The following is a 24,274-nucleotide window of genomic DNA, read 5'->3' as shown; positions in this document are numbered from 1 at the left end:
AATCCCTATTGTGTGTTATAGAGGGAGTTCTGTTTCCAGAAAGGTAAAAGTACCATAACATCCCTCTCATTATTATTCCTGGGATTCTGTCCCTGGGCACTGAGAAAGTGATGTAGAAATTGCTGCTTCTCACAGATTGTGTCCATTTCCTAACTCAGGCTGGGGTGAGGACAGGTGGTTATTTGCCAGTGAGTCTTAAGTCTCTGAGCTGGAACTGGGTAGATTTCAACAGTACAAGAGATATGGGAACCAGGCCTGCTTCAGCCTCCCACCTGTCCACGTCCTACCTCTGTGATCTAGTTAGGCATCCCATCTGGCGGCCTACCTGTCCCCAAGCCTTTCTGCAGTCTGAGATTAGTGGTGTGGATAGAGGGAGGGTGGAGGTGGTGCAGGAGAAATAAAAAAAGCAAATGGAGTAGCAGGAGGGAAGGAGCTCAGGTCAGGGTGGTCAAAACCAGAGTCCAGCAAATCATCTCTGTTCCCCTTGGCCTGCCTCCCAGGAGCAGGGGCTGGAAGGCAAGGTTGTTAGGAAATAGTTTCACTGATCATCTATTGGGTTATGTATGAAAAGCAATTCAAAGTGTCGAAAAAATAAATGATGATGTATCTGTCTCAAGATCCTAGCATTCTAGAGGTAAGTGTGTTTAGCAGGCTACTGCCGAGATGCGAAGGGTTGAAGATAAAAACATGAAATAATTGGGGTATGATCTAAGAGATGACAATATGGTTTAACTGGTTTACCTGATCTTATAACCTAACGAAGAACAATTTTTATAATCCAATAAACATTTTACTCATTAGAGTATTTATGACTGCATTTATTTCTCACCTCTTTTTAAAAAATATTTGAGGCTAAGTACACAAATCTCTCTGCTAGGCCAAAGAATGAGCCAAGCTATAGGAGACTGCTACACCGTGGCCAGGAAGGAAGGGTTCTTGGAGATTCCAGCACCTTCTAGCTCTCCAAAAGGCACTAACCTGTCAGTTTTCTCACTAGATGAATGGATTTAATCATCTTTGCCTTGCCAAGTTTTAGGGGAATTAGAGGCAATGTAAAGAGGGAACTTAGCAGGACACCCCTCATGAAATGACGTCTCCATAAATGGCTGCCATTACTGTGAGGGTTTTAAGTTAAGCTGTGGATAAAACTTTTGTGTGCCCCTAAATACATCTCCCCTGGGTATTATCAAAAAGCTTCCAAAAGCCTCAAAAAGCTTCACGGAGGACACTGCTCTTGGCTGTGGGAGGCCCCTTGGCCCTCTAGGTGACTCCTGAGCCACAGTGACAGCAGCTGCTCCCTTTAGTTGAGGCCGGTGCATATGCGACACTGTGCCAGTCCCTTCACGTGCACTGTCTCACTTCCCCTCACTATGATTGAGTGTCAGGTTGTTTGGGTCCCATTTTACACGTAAGAGAATGGACACGTAAGCTCCAGAGGTCCAGGAGCTTGACCCGCGCCTGTCGTGACCTTGGGATCTGGGTTCAAGTTCGACCCTACAACTCAAGCTCTCAGGCACCTCTCTAAAATCCACCTCCAGGAAAATGAAACAAAAAAATCCCCCAAAGATGACCAGTTGGCGTCTGCCAGTTTCCTCCGCCGGCTCCTGCGCCCCTCTCCCTGTTGAATTGCCTCTGGAGACAGCGTTCTGTCGCTTACTTTTCTCAGATCCCTCTCTCCTCCCCTGGGAGAATTTGCTCCCATTTGGCTGGTGGGATGGGGATTTGAGGAGGTTTGTCTCTTTCTTGCACAGTGCCATCCTCTAACACGAGGAAGCTCACTTTCTTAGCCTTTCACATCTCCTCCGCGGCTCGTCTTACGTCTCCAACACCGCGGGGAACTTCCCCAAATCTTACCCTGGCAGGCAGGCTGCGTGTGTGTGCGCGCGCGCGCGCTGGGCCCGCGGGGAGGTGAAAAGCTCCCGATCCCGCCTCTGCGTCATCCCCGCATTTGGTCAGAAATGGGGCTTATGGTGTTTAATCCGGGAGGGCACTTCAACCTTTGCTGTTTCCCCGAGTCCCTGATTTTCCTGTCTGGTGTGCCAGAGACCCGCCGGACATCGGTGCCTCAGTTCAATCCCTGCCATCATCCAGAACAGGATGAAGCGGGTAGGGGGAGACCCAGGTGGCTTGGTTGGTCGCCTCCCCGCGTTTCGTGCAGGTCTCACAATTCCATTTCGGAGGGAGCAGGCGAGGCTCCTACCGCAGAGCGGAGAGCGGGCGGCAATGCCACCTGCTGAGAGCCGCTCAGGCCGCGCGAGCCGCGGGCACAGCCACCTGCTATAAATAGGGCGCCGAGGACAGTGTGTGCTACCGCACATCCCTCCACGAGGGCCTTAATCACGCGCGGGCTGCGTCCCCGGCGCCCCAGGAGTAAGCGGGGCCAGGACTCTGCGGAGGGGCCAGATGGGGCGGCGGCGCGAGGACCCTCCCGGTCCCCTCCCTCAGGCATGGGCCGAGACCGAGAGCGGGCCGGGGGGGTGGGGTGGGGAGGCGGGGGAGGCCAGGAGGGGAGGGAGGCCGCGGCTGACTCGCACTGCAGCAGCTGTTGCTCGCCTGTGACCCGCCGGGGCCGGGCCAGCCAAGCAGTCACACGGCGCAGTGGGGAAGAGGGTGGCACCGCGTCCCCCTCTCGGGTCCCTGGGGACCGAGTAGGGAGATCCCGGCTCCTGCCCGCCCCTAGCCTCCCTCGAGCTCGCCCAGCCCCGGAGTAGGAAACGCTAGCAGCGCGCAGACACCTCCTCCGCCTCCTCCTCCTCCGCCGCCGCCGCCACCGCCGTCCGCTCCACTGTGCCTGTTGCTGCGTCGCGGTGGGACCCGCAGCGTCCTCCGCGGGGTGGAGAAGAGGCGGGAACCGAGCCTAGAGGATCCTCCGGCCCCCGGCGGCGGGAAGAGCGCTTCCAGCCGGGCACGATGGATGCCCCGCCTGCCCAGGCCGTCTCCAAGATGCCCCCGAGCACCTGCGCGTCCCGGCCGGGCCCCGGGCTCTGAGAGCATCGCAGCACAGGTAGGCGCCTTCCGGGGCTTCACTCACGCCACCCGGCTGGGGCCTCCCGGGGCCTCCCGCAGCCCCCAACCCCAGCTCGCCCCTGCCCTGCCTGGCCGCGGAGTGGACGGAATCTTCAGGTCCTCGGCGTTCCTGACGGCCTCGATGCGCGGGTGGGTCAGGATTGGAAGTTCACGGCCGGCTCCTTGCCCCCAGCTTGGACGAAAGCGAAACCTTGACATTCACAGCGACCCGACAGCTCCGGCGGCGTCTGGCCCTGGCCCCCTCCTGCTCGCGCGCCCTCACATCCCCCCCTCCCGCCAACTATCCCGAGGGTTAGCGTGTTTGTAAGGCGGCCAGATTGGGAAGAGGACGGTCAGGGTGACCCCATGCCACTCCTTAAAAGTTCAGGGTACTTTGCGGGAGTAACTTTGGCAGCTGCACAGCGCGCGCGGTATTTCTTTCTAAGGGCACATCCTGTACCAGTCGTTTTGAAACCCTGCTTAGTTCTAGCAGCTTCCTGATCGCTGTGTGATTATGAGACCCCTCTCTCCACACCTTGATGTTTTTTTGCTAAGAGAGCTGTCATTTAGTTTGAAAGCCACCTAGATGTGGCTTTTCTTGTTCTTATTCTATTTAAAATAGCTTATTCTCTGGAAGTTGCTTTAGGAAGAAAAGAAATTGAAAGTGATGGTGGACCCGTTCCCCAGCAAGGGCTGCTTGCTGTTTAATTTTCGGCGTGCCCTATATTAGTGGATAGGTCTTCACTTGATAGAGCTATTATTCTTCCTTTTAGATGATGGGATGATTTTCTTTATTAATATAATCAGACTTTGAAAGAGTATTTTTAAAATGACCTGGTTTAAATAGGTCACACCCAAGAAACTCACCTCTCTGAGTTTAAACTTATAAACTTTTTGTACGGGACCTATGCTCAATGCAGAAGCCTTGATTTAAAAAACAAACAACAACAACAAACAGAGACCCTCGTTTAGGAGTGCAGAAATTCACTCTCTCCCTCAGATGTGAGATGGGAGTGGTAGGAATTGGAGAAAGGCCACCTCTGGGTTTGTTCCAGTTTGGGCAGCCTGAGGTCTGTGGGAGGGGTTCAGGAAAGCTGTTCGCCAAGGCTGGGAATTCACCTGGTGGAAGTTTTCTCTCACTCCCTGGGGTTAGGGATCTCTGAAGCAGGCGAGTTCTGCATCTTTTTCTAGAGCTGAGATGGTTTCTCTTGGCTGGAAAGGAGCGTCCCCTTGGGAACTGAACTGTCTAAAGGAATATTGCTGGAAAGGACATTGCTGGAAAGTTTGTATGAAAAAGGGTTGACTGCTTTTGGAAATGTGTTTTACAACCTGTTTGAAATTGGATGCTGTCACAGTCTCGCAGTCTGTTTCTTTTGGGTTTTCTTCCTACTAAGTTATAGAAAAATAAGTCCGTAACTAGTGCTTTCTCTCCAGATTTATCTGTTAAGTAGCCATTGACATAGCAAGGGCTGTGAGCTCAAGGGTACGGTATATGATGTTTAGGGAACATTTTCTGATGTTAATATAAGTGGGGTGTCCTGACACTATGAAGTGAGTGCAAAAAGGCATAAGTGGGACTAAGTGGGATTCAAAGCAGGAAATAAAGTCATTAGGTGATAATTAAAATAAATGCCTTCATGTGAATTGGTGCATCCATTTGCAAGTGAGTAGAATAGGAAAACATTTCCTTGGTGTATCTACAAATTATTAGCATCAAAGCAGAGTTTTGCACATGGGACTTCCTGCCATAGTCTACCCTCATCTACCCAACGGGGAGTTCTGGGGCTTCCCCTTTTCACTATGATACCAGTTCTGGTTGGGCAGCAGTTGTGTCAGTGACTTCTGTACCATAGAAACAGTTTGTCGTAGTAGCAGAGAGTATGATGAGGAAGTGGCCCACTCTGAAGAACCGGGGCTGGCTGCTTCTTCCGTACCACCCAGCTATCTGCCACTTCCCTAGAAGGCAGCCCCAGCCGACCTGCTGGGAAGGCTGAGGTTGTAAGCACATGTACCCCTGTGTGGGTGGGTGGCTCCTCTGTGACCAGGATCTTCTGTGACCTTTTAGGGTGTATCCCTGGTGAGAGTAGGGACTGCTGCATCTAACCACAGGGCTTTTAGCTGTTCTGCCTTCATACCAGCATCTCTGATCACTCTGCTGCCTGGAGAAGGACTGCTTGCTATTTATTTATTTTTATTTTATTTTATATTTTATTTTATTTTATTATTTTTGGTTTTGAGATAGAGTCTTCCTCTGTCTCCCTGGGTAGAGTGCTGTGCCATCATAGCTTACAGCAACTCAAACTCTTGGGCTCAAGTGATCCTCTTGCTTCAGCCTCCCAGGTAGCTGGGACTACAGGAGTGCACAATTCTGTCCAGATAATTTTTCTGTTTTTAATAGAGATGAGTCTCGCTCTTGGCTCAGGCTGGTCCAAGCACCTGCCTCAGCCTCCCAGAGTGCTGGGATTACAGGGGTAAACCACCTTACCTGGCTTTTTTTTTTTTTGAGGGCTGCCTGCTGTTTAGACCACCAGCTCCTTAGTAGAGTAAGTGGCAGGGTGGAAGGCTTGAGAGGATTCTGTTTTTGAACATGCTTTTAACTTGATCTCACAAAGCTCCCCCAAGCCCCTGCTGCTTCCTCTACACAGCATTTTCCTGCAGGCCTTCAGTCCTCACTCTTTGCAGATTCCCCAGAGAACCCAAAATGTTTTTCAGCCCATTTGGGGACTTCACACATACATGTGGTGCCTCAGCACAGTTTGCTCTGCCCTTTCACCATCTACTTCTTGACCTTCTCAAGTTTAAAGGCCACATTCTTGTCAATGTGTGAAATGTTTCCCAGCCTTTTCTTCTCTTGATTGTTAAACTTGGACAAGTAGAATCTGCTCATTAAAAGGACTGAGTCCACTCAGCAACAAGGAGCATGGGAGTTTGTATCCCTGTAGCGATGACAAAGGATTTAGGTTTACAGTCAGGACTGGTAATCTTACAATTTCCTTTTTCTCCAACCCCACATTCCAATACAATTTCTTTTTCTTTTTCTTTTTTTTTTTTTTATAGGGACAGAGTCTCACTTTATTGCTCTTGGTAGAGTGTGGTAGCGTCACAGCTCACAGCAACCTCCAACTCCTGGGCTTAGGTGATTCTCCTGCCTCAGCCTCCCAAGTAGCTGGGACTACAGGCGCCTGCCACAATACCTGGCTATTTTTTGTTGCAGTTTGGCTGGGACCGGGTTTGAACCGGCCACCCTTGGTATATGGTGTTGGAGTCCTACCCACTGAGCCACAGGCGCCGCCCCCAATACAAATATTTTTAAGCCAAATTCTTCACTAAAGACATGAAGTTTCATTTTCAGGGTTTTTGACATTTCGAAGCTGCCATTTCCATTTGACAGGGTCTTAGATTTAAGGGCAATGTGTCTCTTTTCAGATTTCAAATGTTTAAAAAAAGATTTGTTGTATTTGGGCCATCTGAAAGAATTTTGACACTTAGGTTTTTGTGAAGCTGTGCAAAATGTAGGAAATATCTTTTAGCACCAACAAAGAGGCATTTAATTTTGACGATGCCTATTTCCTTTGAGACAATGAACAGCTATTTTTGTCTTAAAAACATAATGCTTTGGGAGGCTCAAAGGAGTAGGGCGCCGGCCCCATATGTCGGCGGTGGCGGGTTCAAACCCAGCCCTGGCCAAAAACTGCAAAAAAAAAAAAAAAAAGGTAATGCACTTAAGAACACATTACATATGTATATAGATATATTCAATGAATCCAAATTAGATAAACACTTACTAGTTTATGTCAGAATTAATGAATTTATACATGTGAAGTGTTTATAACAGTGCCTGGTACATAGTGATCACTTCATAATACTGCTGTTATCATATTTATTTGTTCATTCTGTGCTTTTAGAGTATAACTTTGATGTTAGGTTTGGATTACTGAAACAAATCAAAATTTAGATAGAACAACCCAGCTAATCCATTTGAAAGATATTTGAGGGTTATTCTCTTCAAAAGATCTCATTATCTTGGAAAGAATAGAAATTTGTGCCTAAGACAGATCTGGATTCAAATCCTGCCTTCACCCTTGCCCTGGGTAGAGAACAGTAGTGTGTCACTATAGCTAGCTCACTGCAATTTCAAACTGTTGGACTCAAGTGATTTTCCTGCCTCAGCCTCCTGAGTAGCTGAGACTACAGACACCTGTCACCATGCCCCGCTAATTTTTCTATTTTTAGTACAGACAGATCTCTTTCTTGCATAGGCTGGCCTTGAACCCCTGAGCTTAAAGCATCCCCCTGGCCTCAGCCTCCCAAGAGTGCTAGGATAACAGAAGAACAGAAAAATTAAACCATTGATTGATAAAGGCAAGTGGGTGGCTACCTGGGGACTTCCTGCCCATCCTGAGATCCCCAACAGCTAATTAATATTGGCTGGTTAACCTGGCGTGGAGCTAGAGGCTACCAATACCCTCCCTGCAATCTTCTTTCTTTTCCTGCCCCCCTCCCACCAGCATTCAGACAGCAGAGGCTGTCGTGTTGATAATTACCGGACAGTTCCTCTCCCGGTCTCTGTGGTTTGCTGGGAGGGGCTGGGGGTTGGGAGGACAAGGGCAACCCAGTAGGCAGCTTCCTGACACCTTCCTCTGCTTTGCTCGCTTCCTGATCAGTTACCCCCATCTTTTCTTCATGGACCTCCTCCACATTTGTGTTTTTGAAGGGAAGATGGGAGCAGCTTTCTATCCCTACACATGTTGGGGACATTTGGTATTATACATTATGAAAATTAGATTCACCAGATTTTAGAGAGGGAAGCAAACTCGAAGATAATCTTGTTCTATTCTCTTGTAAGAATAAACTTGAGATTGGCAGAAGTTAGGTAACTTGCTTTTTCAACTTCACAGTTGAAAGTGTTTTCATAAGGAAATTGAGGCTCTGTGCAGTAGTTGGATGGGAGTCAGGGACTTGGTTTGTCCTAATTCTGTCACTAAATTTGGACAAGCCACTTAACTTTTCCAGAATCTAGTTGCCTCATGCTGAATATGAGGGAAATTTCTAAGTGGATTGAAAAGATCTTGTTAGCTTTTAAATGTTATGATTCTAAGTGCATACTTCCAGGCTATGGAGCATAGCAGGGCTCATAAGCAAGGTCACTGAAACTATTCTAATAAAAGGGTGTCTTTGTGTTTGGGGTGCTACTCTGTTTATGGACTGGGCTAGGGAGGAGTTGTGTAAATACCTGGGGTCTCTGTGGAGGGATAGGGCTTATACTCAGATGACTCTACTAACAAGAACATAACTAGAAAGCTCATTGGAATAACACATCATAGTATTTCTTGCCAAGGATATGAAGCATGAGTTCTCCTTAGAATAGGAGGTTTTAATTTGGGTTTAAAGAATGGTCACAGATGTGCAAATAATGTGAACTGAAATGGCTTAAAAAATAATCTAATGGTTTATTAGTATTATTTGAATAGTTCATCTCTTTTATGGAACTTTTATTGAAAAGTAACATAGATACTTACCTTGTCTAAGTTACCATGAATCTTATGTTAGCAGAATCTGAATTGTTTTTAAGTAACTATGGCTAGGCTGGGCTTAATGGCTCATGCCTGTAATCCCAGCACTCTGGGAGGCTGAGGTGGGTGGATTGCCTGAGCTCAGGAGTTTGAGACCACTCTGAGCAAGAGTGAGACCTGATCTCTACTAAAAATAGAAAATCTAGCCTGGAGTTGTGGTAAGTGCCTGTAGTCCCAGCTACTCAGGAGTCTGAGACAAGAGGATCTCTTGAGCCCAAGAGTTTCAGATTGCTGTAAGCTATGATGCCATAGCACTCTACCCAGGGCAACAGAGTGAGACTATCTCAAAAAGAAAAAAACAAAACAAAACATCACAGGTACTTATTACAGAGAAACCAAGAATGTGCCGCAGCAGGTTGAAAAGCAAACATTTTAGGCCTTCAAATAAAGTAAAATAACAGAACTAATTTGATAACTGATTACCATGTTTTGCGATGTATAATGCACACTTTTTGGCCCAAAGTTTTATTTTTATTGTTGGTCGTTAATACAAAAGATGTAAAGTCTCCATCTTTTTTGAATAGTATTCGATGGTATACCTACACCACAGCTTGGTGGTCATTTCCACATTTTGGTGATTGTAAACTGAGCTATGATAAACAGTCTAGTGCAAATGTCCCTATGATAAAAGGATTGTTTTTTCTTCTGGGTAGATGTCCAGTAATGGGATTGCAGGATCAAATGGGAAGTCTAATTAGAGTTCTTTGAGGATTCTCCACACTTCCTTCCAAAAAGGTTGTACTAGTTTGCAGTCCCACCAGCACTGTAAAAGTGTTCCCTTCTCTCCACATCCATGCCAGCATCTGCAGCTTTGAGACTTTGTGATGTGGGACATTCTCACTGGGGTTAGGTGATAATATTTCAGGGTAGTTTTTTTTTTTTTTTTAGAGAGACGGAGTCTTACTTTATCATCCTTGGTAGAGTACCATGGCATCACAGCTCACAGCAACCTCCAGCTCCTGGGTTTAGGCAATTCTCTTGCCTCAGCCTCCTGAGTAGCTGGGACTACAGGCACCCGCCACAACACCTGGCTATTTTTTTGTTGCAGTTTGGTCGGGGCTGGGTTTGAACCGGCCACCCTTGGTATATGGGGCTGGCACCCTACTCACTGGGCCACAGGCGCTGCCCTATTTCAGGGTAGTTTTGATTTGCATTTCTCTGCTGATTAGGGGCAATGAGCATTTATTCATATGTCTGTCTTCTTTAGAGAAGTTTCTATTCATGTCTCTTGCCCAGTGATGTATGGGATTGTTGGCTTTTTTTTTTAATTAAGTTGAGTTCTCTATAGATCCTAGTTATCAAGCTTTTGTCTGATTCATAACATACAAATATCTTTTTCCATTCTGAAGGTTGTCTGTTTGCTTTGGTTGTTGTTTCCTTAGCTGTACAGAAGCTTTTCAGTTTAATTAAATCCCATTTGTTTATTTTTGTTCTTGCAATTGCCACGGAAGTCTTCTTCATAAAATCTTCCCCATGCTGATATCTTCAAGTGTTTTCCTCACACTTTCTTGGAGGATTTTTATTGATTCATGATTAAAATCTTTTATCCATCTTGAATCAATTTTTGTAAGTGGTGAGCAGTGTGGGTCCAGTTTTAGTCTTTTACACGTGGTTATCCAGTTCTCCTAATACCATTTATTGAATAGGGATTCTTCTCCCCAGTGTATGTTCTTGTTTGGTTTATCAAAGATCAGGTGGTTGTAAGGTATTAGTTTCATCCCATGGTTTTCTATTCGGTTCTAAATGTCAGTGTCTCTATTTTTGTGCCAATATCATGCTGTTTTGTCACTATGGCCTTGTATTATAGCTGAAAGTCTGGTAGGGTGATAGCCCTGGCTTTGTTTTTATCATTAAGAATTGGCTTGGCTATATAGGATTTCTTCAGGTTCCCTTCAAAACAAGGAATTCATTTTCTAAATCTTGAAAGTATGATGATGGTATTTTAATGGGGATTGCATTGAATCTGTGGATTGCTTTGGGTAGTATAGACATTTTCACAATGTTGATTCTTCCCAGTCATGAGCATGGTATGTTCTTCCATTTGTTAATATCTTCTGCTATTTCTTTTCTCCGGGTTTCATAATTTTCTTGGTAGAGGTCCTTCACCTCTTTTGTTATGTATATTCCTAGGTATTTCTTTATTTTTTAAAGCTACTGTGAAGGGAATTGTGTCCTTGATTAGCTTCTCATCTTGGCTGTTATTGGCATATACAAAGGCTACTGATCTGTGGACTTTGATTTTATATCCTGAGACATCTGTTTTTTTTGATATCCTGTTATTTTTTGTTCACTTCCAGGATGGCTTCTTGTGGTTGACTTTTGGGGGTTCTCTAACTATATGATTGTATCATTATCAAAGAGAGTTTGATGTTCTCTATACCCATTTGGATGCCCTTTATTACCTTCTCTTGTCTGATTGTATTGGCTAGAACTTCCAGCACTATGTTGAATAGTAGCGCAATAAAGGACAACCTTGTCTGGTTCCAGTTCTAAGAGGAAAAGCTTTCAGTTTTACTTCATTCAGTATATTAGCTATGGGTTTGTCATAGATGGCTTCGATGAGATTCAGAAATGGGACACCTATGCCTATATTCTTAAGTGTTCTAATTAGAAAAGATGATGAATTTTATCGAATGCTTTTTCTGCATCCATTGAGAGGATCATAGGGTCTTCATTTTTGCTTCTGTTGATATGGTGAATTATGTTTATGGACTTGAGTATGTTAAACCAGCCTTGCATCCCTGGGATGAAACCTACTTGATTGTGATGAATGATTCTTTTTTTTTGATGAATAATTTTTTTAATGTGTAGCTGTAATCTATTGTCTAGGTGTTTATTGAAAATTTTTGCATCTATATTCATTAGTAAGATAAGTCTGAAATTCTCCTTTTTAGTTGGGTCTTTTCCTGGTTTTGTTGGGGGAAGATTCCTTCTTTCTCAATTTTTTGGAATGATTTCTGCAGTAAGGGTATAAGCTCTTCTTTGAAGATTTGGTGGATTTCTGGTGTGAAGCCATCTATACCAGGACATTTTTTTGTTGGGAAATTTTTTATTGTTTCTTTGATTTCAGTTCTTCAAATCAGCCTGTTCAAAGAGATCTATTTCTTCTTGATTAAGTGCAGGGAAAGGGTGTGATTCCAGGTACTGCCCCACTTCCTCCACATTGTCATATGTCTGGGCGTAGAGTTTCTTGTAGTACTCAGAGATGATCTCTTGTATCTTGTGACATCTATTGTTATTTCCCCTTTATCATTTCTGATTGAGGTTATTAGAGATTTTACATTTCTGGCCAAAGGTTTATCAATTTTATTTATTTTCCGTCTTTTTGTTTTTTTTCTGAGACAGAGTCTCACTATGTCACCCTCAATGGAGTACTGTGGCATCACAGCTCACAGCAACCTCAAACTCTTGGGCTTAGGCGATTCTCTTGTCTCAGCCTCCCAAGTAGCTGGGACTACAGGTGCTTGCCGCAACGCCTGGCTATTTTTTTTTTTTTTTTTTGGTGGCAGTTGTCATTGTTATTTAGCTAGCCCAGGCTGAGTTTGAACCCGCCAGCCTTGGTGTATGTGCCCAGCACCCTAACACTGAGTTATGGCACTGCCTACTTATTTTTTCAAAAAAACCCCACATTTTGTTTCATTAATTTTCTGAGTGATTCTTTTGTTTTCAATTTCATTAATATCTGATTTAATTTGGTTATTTCTTTTCTTCTGCTGGTTTTGGTTTAGATTGTTCTTCTTTTTCCGACTCCATAAGATTATTCATGAATTTGTTGATGAATTTGTGCTCTCTTTCTGTTCTTCCAATGTAGGCATCTAATATAAATTTCCCTCTTAAGACTGCTTTTGCTGTATCCCATAGGGTTTGGTTACTTGTGTCTTCCTTGCTGTTATGTTTGAGTAATTAAATGATTTCCTCTTTTATCTCTTCCTGAACCCAACTATCATTCAGCATAAGGTTGCTTAATTTCCAAGTCGTTGTGTGGGGATGAACGTTTCTGTTGGGAGTTGAGTTTATTGCCTTGTCTGAGAAGATACAAAGTATAATTTCTATTCTTTTAATTTTGCTGAGATTTGATTTGTATCCTAGGATGTGGTTGATTTTGGAGTATGTACCATAGGCTAAGGAGAAAAATGTATATTCTTAGCTTTAGCATGGTGTGTTCTGTAAATGCCTATTAATCCCATTTGTTCTAGGGTCACGTTTAAGTCCTTTGTATCTTTGCTTAGTTTCTGTTTAGAGCAGTGGTTGTCAACCTGTGGGTCGCGACCCCTTTGGACTGTGTTAAAGGGTTGTGGCATTAGAAAGGTTGAGAACCACTGGTTTAGAGGATCTATCAGGTTCTGTCAAAGGAGTGTTAAAGTGCCCAATTATTATGGTGTTAAGGTTGTCCTTTATCACCACTACTATTCACTACTACTTGCTCAGACCCATCAAGGTTCTGTTTCATAAATCTGGGAGCCTTGAATTTAGGCACATACATATTTAAAATTGAACTGTCTTCTTGTTGTATTGTTCCTTTGACAAGCATAAAGTGTCCATTTTTGTCTTTCTTAACTTTGGTAGCTTTAAATACACTTGTATCTTAAAATAAGATTGCAATCCCTCCTTTCTTCTGATTTCCATCTGCTTGAAATACTGTTTTCTATTCCTTAACCCTGAGTCTTGTTTTGTCCTTCAAGGCTAGGTGTGTCTCCTGGAGACAGTATATGGGTGGCTTGTGCTTTTTTATCCAGTCAGCCAGCCTGTGCCTCTTCAGTGGTGAATTCAGTCCACTGACATTTGTTGAGAGAATTGATAAATGTGGTGGAGTTCTATTCCTCTTATTTTATGAAAGTCCGTTGTGTAGTTTTATCCTCTGTGCCACTGTGGAAGCTAAGTTTGATCTTTAGCTTCTGAGTATTTACTTAGCTCGTGGTCCATTGTGGTGGTCAGTGTTGAGAATAGGTCTAAATATTTCCTGTAGAGCTGGTCTTGTTGTGGTTAATTTCCTCAATGCTTGTATATTACAAAAGATTTGATTTCTCCATCAGTTTTGAATCTTAGTTTAGGAGGATACAGAATTCTGAGCTGAAAATGGTTTTAAGAATGTTGAAGGTGGATGACCATGCTCTTCTGGCTTGGAGGGTTTCAGTTGAAAAGTCTGCTGTCATCCTAATGGCTCTGCCTCTGTACGTCAGTTGGCACTCACTCTTGGCTGCTTACAGAATTTTTTCTTTCATCTTGACTTTGGACAGGCTCATTACAATGTGTCTTGGAGAAGCTCTGTTTGAGTTGAGATGACCCGGGGTTCCATATCAATCTGAAAGGTGTGTATCAAGGTCTTTAATAAAACCTGGGAAGTCTTTATTTATGATAGTCTCCAGTAGGGCTTCCATTACCTTGGGACAATCTTCTTCCCCTTCAGGAATCCCTATTATTCATATGTTTGAACATTTCATGCAGTCTCATAGTTCTCTAAGCACCTGTTCTATTTTCTCTCTCTTCTTTTCTGCCTCTTAAAATACTTGGGTTAACTTGAAAAGTTTATCCTCTAACTCTGAGGTTCTTTCTTCTCCATGGTCTAACCTATTTTTGATACTTTCTGCTGCCTCTTTACATTCTCTGATTCATTTCCTTAAGCTCCTCCATATCCTTTCTATATTCTACAGATCTCTCATCCAACTTTTGGTTCTGTCTTTCCATTTTCTTGTCCATTCCTCTTATTGTCTGTATCATCCATATTTTAAATTCCCTTTTTGTCAAGTCCATTAATTTTTTTTTTTAGGTGGAGTCTTCTGCAGTAGCTGCCTCTTGGTCTCTTGGGAGAGTTTTTCATGTTGCCCGAATTTTTCTGTTGATTGCTCCTTATGTGTTCTTTCTTTTTGTTCACCTCCTTGTCCTCCTTTTTCCTTCTCACTGCCTCCTTTGTTTCAAACAGAAGTCCTTGCTCTTGATGACACTATGTTGCAATATGTCACCAAGACACAAGGTGGTGCTGTGATTTTTAAGGAGACAACACAGCCAGCAACCACTATGGGCCTTATTCCAAACTCAGCTGCCTTCAGTGATCCCCTGATTGTTTCCTCAGCATTCAGACCCTTCCAGGTTGGGATCTTAAAGCTCACAAGAATCCTTTGCGGGCAGCTCTTACAGTGCCCCCTGACTGCAGTTCCCATGCTTTGCAGGAGTCCCTTAGCCTGTCCCAAGAGTGGAGTTCTGATCCCAGCAGGCATAATTAGGACAGACATGCTTTAGGCCCCTCCTAAGACCTTCTCATGACCTTCCCACAACGGCAGCCTCCTGGCCACAGATACCTTCTCAGTACGGCTGCCTCACCAGTCACCAAACCTATAGCAAAACCACTCCAACCAGCATTTAAATCTTGTTCCTGTATACTGTTTCAGTCCACCCACTCTTCCAAGCTTTCCATTCAATGAGCAACTTCACCCAACAACTGAAAACTCTAGAAAGGCTTCCTCTTGTCTCAGACCTCTGTGAGGGTGGGGGTGGGGGTGGGGGCAGCCAATCCCAATATCCCAGTCAGTTGCAGTCACTTAATTCATCAGATTTCCACAGCTCTGAAATGTACACTGTATCCAGCTCACCACCTCCTCCCTGTGCTCCCTGAGCTATGACTCTGGGTAAGGTCTCTGCACCGGATATGGCTAGGTTCTCTCTTTTTACCAGTCATTCTAGGAGAGCTCAGCTGAATGGTCCTTCTGGTCCACCATTTTGCTCCCTGGCCCAAATTTTTGAGGGCAAAATAGGAGGCATATTGTACATAGGTAGTACTAATTTTGTATCTATGTTAATGTTTTTAATTCTTTTATTTATGAATTAAATGTGTAACTCTATGTTAAAAAAATGTTTTTTGTAGTACAAAAAACAAGTACGTAAATGTAAACAAATAAAAATTTGAATTAAAAAATTAAAACAAAATATTATTTCCTAAAAATTCGGGCTAAAAACATGGGTGTGCATTATACATTGGAGAGCATTATACACAGCAAAATGCACTTTTTCAAATGATCTAAACGACTGAATTGTAATTGTAATTTTTTGCACTATGTGTAGTACATCTATACTCTTACTAAGAAACTGACAGTAATTCTGCCTGTTGTCACCATATTAATAATGACCTCACTGAAAATAACTGATAGATCTTGGATTTATCCTTTGTAATAATTCTAGTACTTCTTTAAACATACCTGGGGATTAACGGCTGTCAACAGTTAGAACATGAAACAGATTCAGTTACAGGAGTGGAACTTGAGCCAGATATTTAATACCACTTTCACCTGCAGGTGAGAGAGAGAATAAAGAGAGAGAGGGAGATCATTATTTATGAGATTATATGAATTTCAAGTCTGTTTTCATTATTAGGAGAAGCTATACTTTAAAGTAAAATGTTCCCTACTACACTTTCAAGGAATGTTTTTGAACTCTAAATAATGTATTTATTAATTTGGCAATTTTGAACATTTATTTATTTATTTTTGGAAATAGAGTCTCAGTCACCCTCAGTAGAGTGCTGTGGCATCATAGCTCACAACAATCTTGAACTCAGGCTCAAGTGATCCTTTTTTGCATCAGTTTTTCATTTTCAGTAGAAGTGGGGTCTCACTATTGCTCAGGCTGGCCTCAAAGTCGTGAGCTCAAGCAATCTACCTATCTCAGCTTCCCAGAGTGCTAGGATTACAGATGTGAGCCACTGTGCCTGGCCCCTAATTTTGAACATTTAAAATAAAAAATTAGCTCTGAATTGTGCTATGTACCATATATGTATATGTATCACATAGAAAAACAGAATAAAAAGAATAGACTTCAGTTCTATTTTCGGAAAAGTTTGAAAATTTAGATACTGATTTTAGAAACTGCAAACCTTAGGAGTCTAAGAAGCTTACAGTAGATATTTCTGAGGGACACTTATTCAAAATCTTTAAATAAATATGATGGTTAAGTATGAAACATGGAAGATCATACTGATAGATGCCCTAAAACATTTTGGAAGAAAGAGATGGGAGTTCCTTGAGCTCTGACAAACATGAATCAAAGTTATAGCACAATGGTGGGGATGGTTAGGAGATGGCTCTCGAAGGGTCTCTAATGTTACTACATATATAGAGCATGGACACTAACTGCCCTTCTGGACTACCTATTCAATCATTCAATCACATTTCTGTGGCCAATAGACATGGAAATAGAGTCTTCCTCTGGAGGAAAGGGCAGACATGCTTACTTCCCATATTTCCTATTATAAAATATTTAGGCTTCCTAAGCTCAGGTTCTTCCCTTTCCCCTGTAATACACCAGGATACGAGTGTCACCTGGCCTGTGGGAACTGGGGATCAGAGAACAGACATAATGCTGTTTCTCTGAGTAATAAGTCATTCCTCTTCTCTGACCCAAGAGTCTCATGTCTTCTACTAGCAGGCTAACTTAGGGCAGTCTAACTTGTTAGATTGCAAGTAGGGTAAAATCTCAGACCTTTCATAGTTTGTGACAGTTATTATATGTTCTGAGGAGAGAGGAATAGTATGCCTTGTGGCTCTGCGGCGTAAGAATTCACATTTTTTATGGGGAACTATAACTAATTCTCTATCTTCAAGAGAGCCAAAGGTGTATTAAAGAGGGCACTTAGGACAGAATGTCGTTGGGGATATAGACAGAACAAGGTTCCAAAGAGGCCTTATATACTAGATTTTACGGGGGGAAATTTTTGGCAGAGCAATGACACGATAAGAGAAATGTTTTTGAGACAGGGTCTTGCTGTGTTGCCCAGGCTAGTGTACAGTGGGATCATCATAGCTCACAGCAACCTCAAATTCTTTGGCTTAATTGATCCTCTTGCCTCAGCCTCCTGGACTACAGGGACACAACACCATGCCTGGCTAACTTTCCCATTTTTGTAGACACAGGGTCTTTCTCTTGCTCAGGCTGTTCTCAAACTCTTGGCCTCAAGCCATCCTCCCACCTCAGCCACCCAAAGTGTTAGGATCACAGGTATGAGCCACTGTGCCCTGGCATGGCATGATAAATATTATGTATTAATTAAATTACCCTAGGAAATTTTAATATGTAGATTGAAGGTTGGCTCACTGTTTGTGTAGGTGAGAAAAGACAAGCTGTATGGAGATGGTAGAGTCAGATAGAGGTTGTGATAGGAGGAAGAAGGAATCCAAATGCCTCCTTGGCCGATAAAATGAACAGTTGGTGCTGTTCACTGTGATTCAGCTTATAGGAGGGAAGAAGAGTTCTGGGAAGGAGATAGTGTGACTGAATTACTTTTAAAATAGCTGAAGTCAGGCTAAGGTGCCGTAGGTTATTCACATAGAAATTTTTTTTTTTTTTTTGTAGAGACAGTCTCACTGTACCGCCCTCGGGTGGAGTGCCGTGGCGTCACACAGCTCACAGCAACCTCCAACTCTTGGGCGTACGCAATTCTCTTGCCTCAGCCTCCCGAGCAGCTGGGACTACAGGCGCCCGCCACAACGCCCGGCTATTTTTTGGTTGCAGTTTGGCCGGGGCTGGGTTTGAACCCGCCACCCTCGGCATATGGGGTCGGCACCCTACTCACTGAGCCACAGGTGCCGCCGCTCACATAGAAATATTTAATGACCTGTACTGATCTGGAGCCCAGGAAGGAGCTCCCATGGGAGGAAAATTCAAGGGCATCATCAGGGTATGTGTGGTAAGTGCATTCTTGTGCAGCAGGCAACGGGATGGGCTTGAGAGTCAGATGCAACTGTCCAGCCTCACCATGTGACAGGCAGATGAAGGTCCCTAAGCCTCAGTTCCCTTGTTCATAGCAGTAGTCTCTAACTGATGAGGTGGTTATGAAGATTAAGTGAGACCACATAGGCAAAGCAGCTGGCACTCAGTAAGGGAAAACTGCTGTCATGGGCGGCAGCATTCTTAGAAGGTGGTTGTCCACACCAGATGATTAGTGAGATTGCCTAAAAGAGCAGGTGGAATGAGGAAAGAGAAAGGAGTCAAGTAAGGGAAGAAAGGCCTTCAAAGAACATGAAAAGAAGCCACCAGAAGAGGAAGATGAGAACCACAAGGGTTTCAAAAAGAAGGTGTTGGTGATGCCTGCAACTCAGTGGGTAGGGCACCGGCCACATACACCCAGGCTGGTGGATTTGAATCTGGCCTGGGCCAGCTAAGCAGCAATGACAACTGCAACAAAAAATAGCCAGGCATTGTGGTGGGCACCTGTAGTCCCAGCTACTTGGGAGGCTGAGGCAAGAGAATCGCTTGAGCCCAAGAGTTTGAGGTTGCTATGAGCTGTGACACCATGATACTCTACTGAGAGTGACATAGTGAGACTCTGTCTCAACAAAAAAAAAGAAGGAAGATGTTGTTGGTGTTGACAAATTCATCAGAGAGAACAAGGCAGTGAAGGGCTAAACAGCCCCTGTTTAAATTTCACAACTTTGAGAACTTGGGCAACCTTAGGGGGATAATTTCAGTTGATTCATAGTGGAAATCAGGAGTAGATGGAGAATAGGAGGAGGTGGAGACAGTAAGTGCATACTTTACCTTGAAGAAATTTGTGTAGGGAAGGAAGACAGAGAAGGCTTGTGTTAGAAGTCAAGGGACAATTTTTTTTTTTTTTTTTTTTAGGATATGAGAGACCTTACCTCATTTGGTCTTTAAAAATATTTGTGTGTAGGGCGGCGCCTGTGGCTCAAGGAGTAGGGTGCCGGTCCCATATGTTGGAGGTGACAGGTTCAAACCTAGCCCCGGCCAAAAACCAAAAAAAAAAAAAAAAAAATTTGTGTGTTTTTCTTTTGTTTGTTTGTTTTTTTGAGACAGCGTCTCAATCTGTTGCCCTCAGTAGAGTGCCGTGGCATCATCATAGCTCACAGCAACCTCACACTCTTGGGCTCAAGTGATCCTTTTGCCTCAGTTTTTCTATTTGTTAGTAGCAACAGTCTCGCTCTTGTTCAGGCTGGTCTTGAACTCCCGAGCTTAAGCAATCTGCCCGCCTCAGCCTCCCAGAGTGAAAAATATTTGCTGACTGTCAGGTGCAATGGCACATGTCTGTAGTCCCAGCTACTTGGGAGGCTGATGTGGGAGGATTACTGGAGCCAGGAGTTCAAGTCCAAACCATGTCTCTAGAAAGAAAAAAAAAAAAAAGAGGAAGAAAAGGGAACGAAAGAAAAAATAATAATATTTACTGAGCCCCTACTTTAGTCAGGCACTGAACTAGGGTACTAGGGATATCGCTGATATTTTTTCTCTCAAGATTTCTTTCTTGGGGGAGTCACCTGTACTGAATTGGATTCTCTTTTAAAAATTCCTTGAAATATATGTTAATGGGCACACCACTGTTTAAAGCTGTCAGAGTGGCACCATCTTGCTTTCTGTTGTGCTGGACTTGGTTGGCTCCATCAGGTTCATGTTTAACAGAAGTTTCCCTGTGGGACCATTGTAACCTGTTATGAGTGTGACAGTTGTGCCATCGTCAGGTTTTAGATATAATACAATTTTGAGAAAGTTCTTTCTAGGCAGAGCAGTTTATTTTAACTCATATCGATTTCTTCTTACATTTGCGTTTCAGACTTTTAAGTTCTTCTGAAATAATCACTCTTTGAAAGTAGCTAATGCCTTGACTTTGTTAAATTCTAATGCCTCTGGTTTTGTCCCCTAGGATTCTGCTTCAGCAGTGTGTCAAATAGATTGCGGGGTCCAGAATAGAAAAAACAGTGGCAACATTTTGCTGAGTTTCCCAGACCTCTCCCAAGATGGAACCGATCACATTCACAGCGCGGAAACACCAGTTCCCTAACGAGGTCTCGGTGGACTTCAGCCTTCAGCTGGTGGGCTTTTTGCCGGTGCACGCTCTGACTACCATGCCCATGCTGCCTTGGGTTGTGGCAGAGGTGCGAAGACGCCACGGGCAGTCCTGCAGGAAGGAGCCTGTCCCCAAGCAAGTCCAGCTTTGTGTTTCACCCTCTGGGCTAAGATGTGAACCCGAGCCAGGGAAAAGTCAACAGCGGGATCCACTGAACTGTTCCACCATCTTTGAGTGCAAGCCTCAGCATGTTCACAAACTGATTCACAACAGTCACGACCCAAGTTACTTTGCTTGTTTGATTAAGGAAGATGCCGTCCGTCGGCAGAACATCTGTTATGTGTTCAAAGCAGATGATCAAACAAAAGTAAGTTGAAGTGGTGACCAAAGATGGAGATGTGGCTGGATAGTTTTTATTACCTGGGGGTCAGGAAATATATTTTAAGTGCACTGTTATGAATAAGGTGATAATGTTGCAGTTATGCATTGATCATTTAGCTGAATTTTGACGTTATGGTGATAGTTGATTGCTTTGAAGGACAATTTGATAACAGATATCGGAAATTATAAGCTTATGAGTTTAAAAATTCAACAGAGAGGGCGGCGCCTGTGGCTCAGTCCGTAAGGCGCCGGCCCCATATACCGAGGGTGGCGGGTTCAAGCCCGGCCCTGGCCAAACTGCAACCAAAGAATGGCCGGGCGTTGTGGCGGGCACCTGTGGTCCCAGCTACTCGGGAGGCTGAGGCAGGAGAATCGCTTAAGCCCAGGAGTTGGAGGTTGCTGTGAGCTGTGTGAGGCCACGGCACTCTACCGAGGGCCATAAAGTGAGACTCTGTCTCTACAAAAAAAAATTCAACAGAGAAATCACTAAATAAGAAGCATTATTCTGGGTGGTGCCTGTGGCTCAAAGGGGTAGGGCGCTGGCCCCATATGCTGGAGATGGCGGGTTTGAACCCAGCCCTGGCCAAAAAAAAAAGAAGCATTCTTCTTCTTCTTCTTTTTTTTTTTTTTTTTTGTGGCTTTTGGCCGGAGCTGGGTTTGAACCCGCCACCTCTGGCATATGGGACTGGCGCCCTACTCCTTGAGCCACAGGCGCTGCCCTTCATTATTCTTCTTATTTAGATGAATGTTCTAAAGCAGTGCTTCTCAAACTGACTTATGCCTATGAGGCATCTGCTGATCTGGTTAAGATGAAATCCTGATTCAGTAGGTCTGGGTGGACCCTGAGACTGTGTTGCTATCAGGCAGCCACGTGATGCCCAAGCTGAGCTTTTGCAGATTGCACTTTGAGTAGCAAAGTTCTATATTGGCGATCTCCACATTTTTAATCCAATTAAGAAAAATACAGTTACTTATAAACCGTATACAAACACTATCAGCCCATTTCCTAAGGTATATGGTTCACTTAGACAAAGGTCATTGATAAGAACAGTAGATCTGAAGCTCAGTTTTGATGCTATTGGCAGTTCTTTTGTGTTTTTTTCTTTTGCTGACTTCGTGTCAGATCTGATTAGCTTGTTTTGTCTCCTGATGTGGCTGAGAAGGATGTGGAAGACGTGGTAAGAGGGCTACTATTTTTGTGTTCATTCGTGATTGCTTGTTGTAAGTGTTAGCTGTGGTTCTGTCCAGGAGTTGATTAAAGCTGCTTGTCCATTTTATGAGTATTAGTTTACATAAAATTGAAAATATCATTCGTATAGGCACTTTCTCAGTTGGGCTCACGGCCCCACAGCTAATCCCCGGGGCTGGAATCTCTCCATTGTTTTGGGTTCTACGTGTACCTGGGTGACTTGAGCCGCCTGCCACGTGTGCAGAGTGAAGAAGCCAGCGTCAGCCTTCACGGTCCATGTCAGTAAAGCCTAAGGCTTGCATATTTTTATTTTTATTTTATTTTAATTTTTTTTAGAAGCAGAGTCTTACTTTGTCGCCCTCGGTAGAGGATCATGGCGTCACAGCTCACAGCAACCTCCAGCCCTTGGGCGTAGGTGATTCTCTTGCCTCAGCCTCCCAAGTAGCTGGGACTACAGGCGCCCGCCACAAGGCCCAGCTATTTTTGTTGTTGTTGTTGCAGTTTGGCTGGGGCGGGTTTGAACCCGCCATCCTTGGTATATGGGACCGGCGCCCTGCCCACTGAGCCACAGGCGCCGCCCCTGCTTGCATATTTTGAAATCTAAAATATAAACAGAAATGTTGATATTAGCCTCCTGTAATCCTGGCACTTTGGGAGGTGGAGGCAGGAGCATCGCTTAAGGGCGAGGTTTGAGAACAGCCCAAGTAACGTAGCAAAACTTTCTTTCATCTCTGCAAAAACAGAAAAATTAACCGGTGTGGTGGCGTTCATCTGTAGTCCAGCTGCTTGGAAGGCTGAGGCAGGAGAATGGCTCAAGCCCATGAGTTTGATGTTGCTGTGAGCTGTGATGCCACTGCACTATGGCCTGGGCAACAGAGAGATACTGTGTCTCAAAAAAACAAACAAAAAAAGCTAATGTTTCCCCCCTGTACCTCATCAGTTATTTTGCATATTCTTCAGGGTCTAAGAGCCTCTTGGTACCAAGAAGATTTGTGGAGATGCACTTTTGTTTGTTCACTAGTTTATTCATTGATTTAGTGATTGATGTTGGAGGCACAGTTTGAGACGATGTCAGAAGTAGTAGGAGGGCGGAAACATCGGCAGATAAGAAGACTGTGAGATCCGTGCACAGGGAATGATGGGGACAGAGAATGGAGCCTTACAGACACCCAGAGTGCAGAGAAGGTGTTTTGCAATTAGGCTAATAGGGAGTTCAAAACCACCATTTCATCCCTAGAATCAACCATCTTCATAATATAAATAATTTAATGTTATCATCCATGCATCTGAAATGGGGTAACAGCATCAGGCCTGGAGATTCAGAGGGTCCAGCTTCCTGGATTCCAGGCTTATCTCTGCTACTTATAAACTAGGTGGCCTCAAGCAATTGAGTTTGTTTATCTGTAAAATGGGGGTAATTATAGTACTTATCTGATAAAGTTGCTGGAAAGATTAAATGAGGTAGCACTGGATGGAAACTTAGTAAGCATTTATAGCCATAAAACATTTTCATTCAAGAAAGTTTTCTTAGAATCTGATTATGTGCAAATTTCATTTCAAGTCCCTTTTTTTTTTTTTTTTTGAGACAGTTTCACTCCATTGCCTTGGGTAGAGTACTGTGGTGTCATAGCTCACAGCAACCTAAATCTGTTGGGCTCCAATCCTCTTGCTTCAGCCTCTCAAGTAGCTGGAACTATAGGTGCCCACCACAATGCCTGGCTAGTTTTCCTATATAGGGTCTCACTCTTGCTCAGGCTGGTCTCAAACTCCTGAGCATAAGCAATTGACCACCTTGGCCTCCCAGAGTGCTAGGATTACAGTTATGAGCCATCTCTCCTAGCCTTTGGTGTATTTGTCATTGAGGTGGATAATACTTAGAGGCAAGCAAAGGAAGGAGTCAATCCCACCACTCCTGGCCTCATTTGAAGTCTTAAATAGAAAGTACCTAGATGAGTCTCCTCAGCTTTCAAAGATGAGATTTTGGCATCCTTAGGTAACATTTTAAAAACCAGACATTTACAGAACTGCATAAACTTAATGGTTCTTAATTATTTGGGAAAATTCCAGAGTGAAAATGAGAGGATTCTATAAAGTGTTATGACTGAGTCTTCTTGGGGAGAGTTTTTGCATGGAATAGTTGTTCAGCACTTTATACATTTGACTCTTTCCCGATGTGTTTTACAGCCATCTGAGAGCAGGCCCCCTCTGGTCAGTCATTCAAATAACTGACATGAGAAAGAGATTTACCTAAACTCTGTAATTGAGACTTACAGTCTTGCCCAAAGTACAGAATCAGCCTTACACTATACTCTGAAAACTTCCTGTAGTTGATACAGGAATTAA

The 24,274-nt window shown here is 43.9% G+C and overlaps 1 protein-coding gene across 4 annotated transcripts in view; it reads left to right on the top strand.

Annotated features, from left to right (window-relative positions):
• Positions 1 to 2,743: 2,743 nt before the first annotated feature.
• TBC1D1 (TBC1 domain family member 1) overlaps positions 2,744 to 24,274 on the top strand; it is a 233,458-nt gene continuing 211,927 nt past the window's right edge. Inside the window, exons 1-2 of one of the 4 annotated variants that reach the window (XM_053577462.1) lie at positions 2,744 to 3,004; positions 20,218 to 20,728. In XM_053577462.1, the coding sequence (XP_053433437.1) occupies positions 20,312 to 20,728 (417 nt within the window). In that variant the 5' untranslated portion in view covers positions 2,744 to 3,004; positions 20,218 to 20,311. Of the gene's footprint in view, positions 3,005 to 18,109; positions 18,253 to 20,217; positions 20,729 to 24,274 lie in introns of those variants that run through there. The other 3 variants (XM_053577464.1, XM_053577466.1, XM_053577463.1) reach the window with 3 other exon arrangements.

The sequence above is a fragment of the Nycticebus coucang genome, chromosome 23, assembly GCF_027406575.1.
Source record: "Nycticebus coucang isolate mNycCou1 chromosome 23, mNycCou1.pri, whole genome shotgun sequence".
Lineage (NCBI taxonomy): Eukaryota > Metazoa > Chordata > Mammalia > Primates > Lorisidae > Nycticebus > Nycticebus coucang.
This window is presented reverse-complemented; position numbering and strand designations above follow the sequence as displayed.